The following is an 11,655-nucleotide window of genomic DNA, read 5'->3' as shown; positions in this document are numbered from 1 at the left end:
TTCCAATAGAGACAACTCACGCTGCTCGTTTGTCCCGGTTAATATGTGGTCCCTGTACGGATCTTTTCAGGGACATTCTGAAGAATTGGATTCCAGAAATTCAGTTTCAATTTGTTCTGCAAAAGAAAAAGAGAAATTTAATCCAAATCTTAAACAAAAATTACAAAGAACAACTTTATCCTAGATCAGGCAATTTCTCAGAAAGTTATGAACATTTTGACTTGTCTTTATTATATTTGTTACTGAGAAACATATCTGGAATACCGCCTCACCGGAATGGATGGGGTAAATCACCAGATCCATTCGATCGATCCCTCTCTGCCAACATAGAACGTATACGAGAAATCAGGAACACTTTGACATCTACAAGCAGGATCTCCGATTCTGATTCCGATTCTGTCTGGCAAGATTTAATTGTTATAATCAGTGAACTTGAGGAATGCCTACCTGGAGATAGCAAGGTATATTCAGAAGCTGCTAGAATAATAAAAACTGACATTATGGATCCCGAATTGAAAGATATGTATCAGGATATCATTGAAAAGCAGAACAAGTTGATAAAAGAGTTGAAAGGTAACTATTTTCGTTAGTCTCAAACGTGATAAAAGGGATTCAAATGAAGCAGATTATTCATACATACAACAAATTTACAAAAAAATGGAATTGACCATAAAATAATTACACGTAGAAGTATTTTTAAAACTTATTTATCATTTGTTGCTCTTTATATCTCATTATTTGAATTCGCACTTCTTCCTATAGTCATATAGGTATATCTGTTCCTCGTACAGCAGTTTTTATCTTGCAATAAGCGTACACAAAGATATATATGGTACATTATTGTTTGCATTGTTTCCCAGGTGAGGGAGGCTAGAGAAATTATATCAAACCATCAAGTTAATGTTAACTATGTTCATTTGTTTAAATAAGCCATTTTCTTCACTGAATGGCTTATAAAATGAAACAAAATCTTATTACGAGTGCTTAGATATGAAAGTCGATTGAAAAATAATAGATTCTGGTTTGGGCCCGTTGTAACTGGATATTGCGTCTATGGTAAAAGGAATCTAAAAGGGAGATTTGGTCGTAAAATAAGTTACTCAGGCTTATCGAATGTTACCTGGGTACGTAATTATTGATTTGAATGAAATGTAAAAACGAAAATGAAAAAGAAAATGCAAGTTTGGAAGAAAAATTTAGTTCCACGAGTACGTATTGTACAGTGCGCTGTATGTTGAATAAACTTGAAATAAAAAGCAGTAAATTTCGTAAACACACTTTGAAATGGGGAACAAAGCAACCAGTGTCTTTGCTTTACACAGCTGTATGCATTTGATACAATTCAAGAAAACACGTTGACCGCCTTAAACGTACCTTTACCTGGTAATAAGATCACTGCATCTAAATCAGAAATCATCGGTGCACAAGTCAAATCATATACACCCTGAATTACATTTATTGTAAACACACACTGTCACTACTCCGTACAGGCTAGCACGTCGATACACTTAGTCCGTGCTGATCAGATTTTGGTAAGGCAAAATATCACTAGAGGAAAGAAAAGTCATTTTGTATTTGCGCGGATGAAAGCTAAGGGGGGGGGGGGGGGGGGGTAACTAAGGTCTTATAGCTGCTGTTCAAAAAGTATAACTGATAATTGTCTATTTAGTTCTAAAAAAACATTCTATACATAGTCTGCAGTTGTTTTACATCGCAAAATTCATTTGTCAATTATAACTGATTATCATAGTACTAATATCAAGTCTAATCCAAGTTATTTGATACACATTAATTATTTAGTTCAAGATTTAAAGGCCGAGGTTTTTTACAGTACGGTTTTCTTCAGGTAAGTTTGGGGTGGGGTGGAGTTAATTGAAGCGACTGAGAAGCCCCGAGGGAACGACGCTGGCTTGTGTATACTACCTATATACACAGGATGTTAACTGAGCCCCTGGGTGTATTACCTGTATGCGTTTTCCTACGACCTTTGTAAACCGAGGCCGTTTTTTTTTTCATGTTTAGCTCATGAATTGAAATGCGAAATAAAGCATTTTTTGTTGCAGACAGAATCCTTCTCAATTTCTTTCTTTTAAAATTGATATTTTTAATAATCCGACATTTTTCATATACAATTATGTTTCTAAATGAAGTGTTATAACGAAAATACATTTAACACCAAATCTGTCGTTGTAATCTGGCGAAAAAAGGAAAGTATTTCAAATTACACGTCGTCTACGCAAAACGAAAGAAGAAAGTGAATCATAAAACAGTCTCTCGGTAAATAGCAATGAAACTTAGATATGATGTTTTGAATAAAATGTTGAACATGTGTTGAAGTAGAAATATTATTGTCTAAATAAAAATCTTTTTAAGATAAACCCTACTTGATTTTTCCATAACGCATGGTCCGTAAAAATGGCCAGGGCTTTGGACCGGGGTTGATTCCCCGACAGCTATGAAACGGAAAAAGAATCATCTGCATCGTTTTTTTTTCTTTCAAGATTCGTTATTAATTTCAAACATTAAATACAAAGCAAGATTTAATATTCCGAGTAATTTCTCTTCTAAAACTGATTATTATATACCGTAACGTCATCACCATGTCTCGAAGAAAAGGGACATGTACAGGTTTGTCTTATAAATATAAATTCGCTTGACTCATGCATGAACAATATGTTACAATGTTGTCATACTTGTTTTAAAAAATAATTTTATTTAATTTCATGAAACTAGCTTCAAATTCAGGTCGGTTAATTTTGCTAATTAATGGAGGAATAAATGTATGTTTTGACATGGAAATTAAAATTATCGATTGCAATCGTATAATGAAATCCTTCCTTTTAAAATTAAATTGATAATATATATTATATGGCCATGATTTTTTTGTCTTTCATTTAATTATTTGATGGATTGATTATATCTATGGTATATTCTTATGATTTAAAAAAATAAAAAAAAAAAACGATTTGATTGCTTCTTTATCACGTTAGCATACAGTGCGGTAGGCATCAAAAGCCTGAAAGTTAATTCGATGGTCGGTACAATCTCCAGACAAGGTACACAAGATATACACAACAACCTCAAACTAAATGTCAATCAAATCAAAATATCCAATCCCAGGCTTTAATTTCAGATGATTGACAGAGGTTCTAAGACCAGGTAAATTTGAAGGAGGTGCTTATTTCCTCCCCCTTTAAATGCGTTAACCAAAATGCAATTTATATGTGTAAATCTGTACGTTCTATAACACACATGCAGAAAACAACCATCCCCTGTTTAGATTGACATATAAGGCATTTGTATTTTTAGGGAGGGGGGGGGGCAAAAATAATTAACATGACCGTTATCTGTATCGGTCTCCACGTCCTAGAGTGGGATTCGAACCCGCACAATAAGGATCAAATCCTTACTCCACGACTCTAGAACAAATGCTCTTACCAATGCGACACGATGACAAATAAAATTATTGCTTAAATTATTAAAAAAAATCATTCCCCAATAATTCATTTGTATTATGCTGTTTTCTTATTTATTAAGTGTAAGAAACATGTGTAAAAACAAAGTTATTGATAACAATTGAAGGATATGGGTCCTGGACTGGTTTTATTTCAAAAATCATTTTTTCCGTAGAAACGACATTTGGAGGAAATGTAGAAAAAGCAGAAACTCAACGAACCCATGAAATACAGAAACCATCTGAAGAGGAGGAAACATTAAAGTCTTCCGCAGAGAAGTCTGAGAAGCTAAAACAAGACCCTGGAATACTGGACATGATAAAACATCTGCGAAAATGTCTAGGTAAAATGAAATAAAATGTTCCAAATAAAACCAAAAATAATACATGTATAAACATTTCTACTGAATGCCCGTTTATAATTTTAGATGATATTTTGCCCCCCTTCTTTTGCGACTGTTAGGGGCCAAAATATCTTTCGTCTGTCTGTATGTTAGTCTGTCCGTCTGTCACAAAAAAACTTTAACCTCGGTTATACCTTTTGAATGAGAAGAGGTGCGGATTTCAAATTTACAATGTACATTATCTGTGACAAGATATTTCCAAATTTATCATGGTTTTAGACCCCTTGACCCTGACCTTATCGTTCGATTTGCTTTTCAAAATTTTAATATTTTTATAATGGTCATAATTTTTGAAAGCAAAAAAGACAGAACTTTCGAATTACACACGTTTACTTAGTGAAACAAGACCTTCCTAAATATACTATAAATTTTGACATTGAAGTTGACCTACTTTTCACAAATGTGATCTTTCCTTATAACTTTTGATTGAGAAGACATATGGCTTTCACATTTGACATGTTTATTACGCATGTTTATCCCTTTGCCCTCGACTTTTCTGATTGGCCTGATTTAAAATAAATAAATAAATAAAGGAGAAGGTAGGGTAGCGACAAAATCTGGTCCCTAATTTTATGTTAAATTAAGAACACTGGCAAAATTGTTATAGTTTGTAGTTAAGAACTTAAAATGATGCTTTAAAATTAGGACCAATTTGGATTCAAAGCTTTCTTAGAAGCCACGAGAGGGTAAAGAAATAGGACGTTTTTTCGATTTTCCGCAATTTTGGTAATACTTCATCATATTTGAGATACTTTTCTCTTCGGAAAAAATAGAGCATAAACTTGCCTTTCTGAGATTTTTAGAAACAAGATTCATCTGACACTAGTTCATAAAATTTAGTAAATAGGTAAGCTTGTGCTCTATGTTTTCCGAAACAAAATGTGCTTTAAAATTTATGAAAATTTGCTTAAAAAATGAGAAAATTCGAAAATTGAGCTATTTTTTTCACCTCTCAGTAACCCCTGTCAAAATCGAACCAAAACTCATTTTGTACCAACAGGTTTTATGGATAAACTGTTGCACCATTCTGAAATACATTTAAAATCAGCCTTCAGGGGCCAAAAAGGGATCTTACCCTCTCTTTTCCTGTGTTGAACACCTATGAATGTCATATGACAGGGCGTTCATATTTGAATATTTACATCCACTGAATATTTTTCTCCTTTATTTCTTAAGAAAACCCAATGCGTTAATCACTACATGAACTACATAAGGCATGTCGCCTGTACAGATTTCTTGATCAGTGGCTGTTCCATCAATGAAACGTATAAAGACGTTCGCATCATTGATACAATAATTAAACTTTTTAATCCTTCTTTAAATGATTATTTAAACAGATATGATTTAATTTTGCTTGTATTCTTGCCTATCATTGGTTGATTTCCAAAAAGGAACGCATTACATTTTGTATAATCTGGTTTGGTATGGGGACACACCCCCTTGACAACCAGAATAAGCATCTGTATCCATCAATCCCCTTATTTCCAGTCCTTGGGATTCATGGAAAATTCCAGATTTAATGAATGTACCTTTAATTTCTAACAGCTGCTCGATCTTACCTCATGTAAAAAAGCATCATGGCTGCTAGATCTATGTATCAGTTTTTACTTCCCCTCGCTTCCCATCACTTCCGTTACTACGGTTGTATTATTGCGCGGTAAATTTGAACTCATAAAAACAATACAATTTTACATCCCCAGTTGTTTAATTATTTTAAAATTAAATTATAAGGAATGACTCTATTTCTTGGCCAAATTATCGAGTATAATATGGGTTGGGTCAATCTACGCTTTTTTTAAACCGCTTCGCGGATTATAAAGCGTAAACTGACCCAAACCATATTATACTCGATAATTTGGCCAAGAATTAGAGTCATTCCTTAAATAACTATAAACAATAAAATGCCTTTCTTTGTTTGTTATTACTGGAATTACCGGTCGCATCTATTGCAAAAAAATTTTACATAACCCTCTTACGCGGGTTATGTATATTTACTGCAACAGCTCTTCCGTTAATTCCAGTAATAACGAACAAAGAAAGCATTTTATTGTTTAACACAATATTTAATAAATACTGTAGTGGCATCCCATCAATTAGGACAAAAAAGCGGGAGGCCATAATTCTTTGAATTTGCTTGTTTAATATTGCTGTCAGAGCAATCTTGTTTTTTTCTGTATTCTATAATGATTATGATATTTTGTGTTTGAATTTTTTCCCAATGCCACTCGATAGAAACTTTTCTTTTAATTGTTGAAAAATTTGCTTAGTTATGACATTTGAAAATAGTTCAATCTTTAAAATATTTATGACATAATATAATCCGAACATGATACAAGAAGTAATGTAGCAGACTGATGAGTAATTTTAAAAATAAATTTGCTTGTTAATAAAAACTAGATAGGGCAAAAATAAATTTAAAATTTGGATTGTCATCCTCAAATTCTTGAACATTGCATGGAGGCGGGTAGAAAGATTTATTTTTTTGATATTAGAAATATGTATATTTCTTGTTTTCAAACCAAACGTTTATATTGTTATTGTCAATACATTTTCATTTTAGATATCCACAGTATATTTGTTTCACAAACAATATTCATAGGCGTGATAATTTGCCGAGCAAACTTTTTGCAAGCATACTTCTTCTATAAATTGGAGCGCGGATGCGTTGATGTGTATGTGGCAGACACTTCCTATTTCAATTGACTAAATCACCCCCCCCCCTAAAAAAAAACAAAAAAAAAAACAAAAACATTTCAGTTCAAACACTTATGTTTTGTTTGAAACTATTACACAATTCCACTGTCAAATGTTCAACCGAAGTTGTTCCCATTTTTAGAAGAACTTGGATTTATTTCTACAATTGGAAATCCAAGTTATACTCATAGTTCCCTTACTAAGGAAGAAATTCTTCAAAAAATATGTCAGTTTTGAATATTTTAAATATTTCGAAGAACCAAAATGATTCTGAAACTTTATAAGAATCCTTCCAAACAAAGATATATTGCGGGTTCCAGTAAATGTTCAACCAAGTCTCTTTCTTTACTCCTCACTAAGATATTGACAGAAGTGAATGAAAACCTTCAAGAGTACTGTGCAACAATATATTCAAGTAGTGGTTTGAATCAGTTGTAGATACTCAAATTTCAAACGAAGTTTTGGACAAATTAAAATTGCAAGATTTTACCAAAATCAACAGCTTAAAAACTTATGACTTTTCAAATTTATATACAACTATTCCCGACGATAAATTAAAGTCCAGGCTTTTTATATTTTATATTCCTCGTCTGTTTTTCAATACTTTGTTTAAATCTCTTTCGAAAGGGATGGTACCTAGATATATAAAAAAAAATTAAGTGTTACTTTCGTTTTTTTTTTGTGTTTTCTTTAGATGAGCTGCAACTATGTACAAGTTTTTGCTTCTTTCACTGATTTCCTTCCATTCTCCAAATGCTTGTAGCTCTCTTGTTATCAACAGTGCCACTTGCATTTTACTTTGTCTATGTTTTATGGAATAAACCACAATTGATACTTTTAACAATATCATGTACATTTTCGGTGCTGTCATTTTCATTCAGTTTTTAAGGAGCCCTATTAAAGATTTGAATCAGAATAATTACATATGTTACCAACGCTACTCTTGCTTGTCTGATCTCCGGAAAAAACAAATCAGATATATTTTTTCTGAATACCATTCATGTTTAGAAACTATATGTTTAATTACAATGTTTTATTTCAGCAATTGTACGTGCTGTTACCCAAGATAAATCCACACAAAAGCTAACCGTAATTTTAGAAAACATAGAGAGAATTGCTGGCCATTCGCATGGAAAGGAAATTCCTCTAAAATTTATCTCTGACATCAAAGTCCTAAGAGATATTATAGGTAAGTTGTAAAGATTCACATTTAAATATGCAAAAAATACACGAGAAGAAAAGGGCAATCTTTCTATTTTCTGAATATAACTTTGATTTGAAATTTGGTATTGTTTTTTTCTCTCTTTAGCTTAACAAGATAAATAATATTTTTTCTTCAATTGTCAATGCCAGAAATTATCCATCTAAATGATGAGGTTCTCCCCAGCCTCTGTGAAGAAGTTGAAAATAGAAAAAACAAGGTTATTCAAATCAATGTTGGGCAGGAACAACAAAAAACTCAAAAAATCATTGTAATTGTTTTTGATGGAGCATATAATTTTGATGTGGAAGCTTGGGAAGGATATCCAGTAAAATGGAAACACTGGAGGTGTCCACCAGAAGAAGGTGCATACATTTCTGGTCTGGAAAAAATCTTATCTTTTAATGAGGAAGCTGTATATAAAATGGAAATTGCCATCAAACAAAATGCAAGGAAATTGTTCCAAAAGCATTCAAATTTGGAGTTTTTGAGCATTTCAGCATATCACTCTCAAAGAAATGGAGAATTACTAAAAACTAAGTGGTGTATTGCATTGTATTGCTCATGTAAAGGTGTCGTGCCACTGACGGAAGAAGTATTTCCAAAATCAATTCATGGATTTCCAACTGATATTCGGGAGGGGTTCTTTTACTTGTTTCCCAATGGTGCAAATGAAAGGTTTTCAAAAAATCCCAAAGATGTGCTAAAACCATTAGTAATGGGCTGTAGTATTGGAGGAATGAGTAAGTATTCATTAAAATGTCTTGAATTACTTCACCTGTTTCAAAAACTTATAGAATATACAAAAATTAATCTCATGACTTCAGTTTATAAATCGTTATTTATACATTACACATTCAAAATAAAGTTATGAAGAAAATACTGATTGAGCTTCAAAAATTAATAAATTAAAATGAAATGAAAGAATTTAGCTTTTAGTTTTTAAATTCGAATTATTTTTGTCAATTCTGAATTGACAAAATTGTAAATTGATTTTAAAGAAACTATAGTCAATTTTCCTTCACAGGGCAAACACTATAAGCAAAAGAGTTCAACCAAAAAAAAAATGGTTATCATTACTGCTACATTTTGTTGTTATACATTTTTTTTTCATATTTCATCAGCAAATATTTTGACATTTCTGTTGCACCGCAGATCACGGAATTTGTAATTTGAAATTTCCAGTTATCATTACTGCTACATTTAATCAATTAAACAATTGATGATTACAGTACATTTCCGCTACATATCCGATTCTGTCAGCAAAGGCATGGAATTAACGAGTTTTATTCAATATCAAACGAGTAAGAGAAAGATTTGAAAGCGATATTTGAAAATGGCGAGATATTTCAGTACAGCATTTAGACAAGAAAATGTCCTACAAAGCTCTACCAATATTCGGTATGTTTTATCTATAAAAAATGCTTGACTTCAAATTAATTATTTAAAAAATAGATTTTTAAAAAAGTGAGAAAAATTTAGGAAAAACCCATTCCTTCTCAAAGTACTACTTTTACCTCCGGTTGTGAGAGAAGAAACGGGTATTTTTTTTTTATCAATCTTTACATGTTTAAACCGCCCGCTAATAAAAGAGGTAATGTACCGGTCATGTATAGTTTTAAATGTACATCTAATGTGTATATATAGCGGTAATGAGTGTTCAGAGTTGATGACTATTTTGAAAATGTAGCAGTTATAATATTCACCATTTAAAGTAGAAGTTTGAAGCATAAAATATATCAAAACTTGTTCATTTCTTTTTAGTGAAGTTGAGGTGGAAATACGTGTATAAACCCTAAAAAAAAATACTTTTAATAGTAAGCTATAGTAAGCTATAGTTAACTATAGTTTACTATAGGTAAATATAGTATCAAAGTTAAAACTTTTGAACTTTGATTTACTATAGTAAAAAAATAAAACTTTGATGTGCTATAGTTAAAAATTTGGAACTTTGATTTACTTCAGTAAATACTTAGGAAATACTTAGGAACTTTGATTCAGTTATATAAAACCTATTGAATTATGTTTTTGCTCTCCATTCTGTACATTATATTAAAATTCAAGATTGAGATTCATTAAACCCTGACCCGTTCCCTTAAAAAATGTACAAGGAATGAATTTCTATATGACAGTTATCTCTTAAATAAGCAATTACATTTATTTAAATCTACTTAAAATTGATATTGTATAAATGAAACCTAAGTCATATAAATGGGAAAAAATACTATAAAATAAAAGTTGCGCTATTTATAATCAAAATATTTGCTTCATCAACTTCAGTCAACATGTTTCTTTTCTACTGTTAAATTACTTTATATGTTTAAATTAAGATAGAGAACAAAACCAACCCAACCAACCCCAAATTAAACCCTTTAAAACAATTAAATTACCGAAAAACTTGAACTCATTTACATAAGTTGCATAAGTATTTTGAAAAAAAACTTTAAATCTTTAATTAACTAAATTGAAAAAAAAGACTTTGGAATTTTGTTCTACTACAATAAAGAAAATACTTCGGAAATTTGATAAACCATAGGGAAAACTTGGAACTTTGATTTACTATAGGGGACACTTTGGGAGGTTTATTTATTATAGTGAAAGAGTCTAGAAGATTGTGATACTTTCAAATTTAGTGTGTATAAAAATGTAGATTTTAATTTAATTCTAAAAAAGAAAATGTATACTTTATCTATTCAAATTGATATCAAAGAAATTAAGCATTGAATTAAATTGTTATAAAAGCAGTTTTTCAATTGCAAATAAGATATTTTGAATTTTGTTCTTGCAGGCAGAAATATGGAAGGCACACTTGGAGGCTTTGTTTCATTCGATAATGGAGCTAGTCAGGAGCTTGGTTTTATCACTGCTGCTCACATACTCTTTGATCAGCACCAAACGTCCGACATAGAAATTGTTCAACCAAGTTACGGAGTTCAGAATGAAAATAACGTCTGTGGTGTACACATTAGATCTGTATTTCCTACACAACAGGATAAGTACGGTGTATCAGTTGATGCATCTTTAATAAAACTCACAAAGCGTTTTCCTGACAGGGGTACATTTTCTGGGTATACAGTTGTAGATTTACTCGAATTAGGTTAGTTGGTCAAGAAATATTTTCAACTGTTGCACAAAATTATATATTGAGTAAGAACGAAAATTTTAATAGAAAATTGAAAATTTGTTTCTGAAAATAAATATTTTATTTTTTTACAGGTTTTAGCAAAGAAAAGCCACCAGAATATGATACGGATGAAATTAGAGACTATCGAGGCAACAAAATATGGACTGAAAGACGTAATCGATGCTGTAAAAGTGGACAGTCATCTCAATTTACCCAAGGATGTTTAAAACTTAACGGATTTTCCGGTAAATATCTTGAATCAATAGAACTACTCAGCAATCCTTCTGCATCCTCGGGATTTTACTATTACTCACAATTAGAAATCAACCATATCAAAGGATTGAAGGATTTTGCTCAGCCAGGGGACTCAGGAGCATTAGTGTTTCAAATCGATTCTCAGGAATGTGATAAAGATGACAAACTTGTATGCATTGGAATGGTTGTGGGGGGAACATCAATCGATACCACTGTTGTTACTCCAATTGCTTCTGTTTTGGAAGAGCTAAATGTCAAATTGTTACCACTGAAATCGGAAGCAATGGAAATCTGATTTTTAGAATTTCCATTCTCAAAAAAGGGACATACCTAATTCTTGATTCAGTAAAAAAAAAAGTATATTATAACTAGATGCTGTCATGAGACAGTAATACCCGCACTATGGTGTTTGCCTCTAAATATACACTCATTCATATTGGACTTTCCAAGGAAGAAGTCAAAATAATTCTATAATTATCACCGTACATGTATTCGTCAAATTGAACATAAAATTTTCAGATGA

At 31.7% G+C, this 11,655-nt stretch overlaps 1 protein-coding gene across 1 annotated transcript; it reads left to right on the top strand.

Annotated features, from left to right (window-relative positions):
* The first annotated feature begins 500 nt into the window (after positions 1-500).
* Positions 501-11,448, top strand: LOC134248945 (uncharacterized). Its single transcript, XM_062731328.1, has 5 exons — positions 501-573; positions 3,631-3,798; positions 7,595-7,741; positions 10,542-10,850; positions 10,970-11,448. The coding sequence occupies exons 1-5, from the start codon at positions 501-503 to the stop codon at positions 11,425-11,427; spliced, it is 1,155 nt and encodes a 384-aa protein (XP_062587312.1). The 3' UTR covers positions 11,428-11,448.
* The last annotated feature ends 207 nt before the right edge of the window (positions 11,449-11,655 follow it).

Source organism: Saccostrea cucullata, unplaced genomic scaffold, assembly GCF_032062105.1.
Source record: "Saccostrea cucullata isolate Sc308-1 unplaced genomic scaffold, CSIRO_AGI_Scuc_v1 ctg3126, whole genome shotgun sequence".
Lineage (NCBI taxonomy): Eukaryota > Metazoa > Mollusca > Bivalvia > Ostreida > Ostreidae > Saccostrea > Saccostrea cuccullata.
The sequence above is the reverse complement of the archived record's forward strand: the minus strand, read 5'-3'. Positions and strand labels throughout refer to the sequence as shown.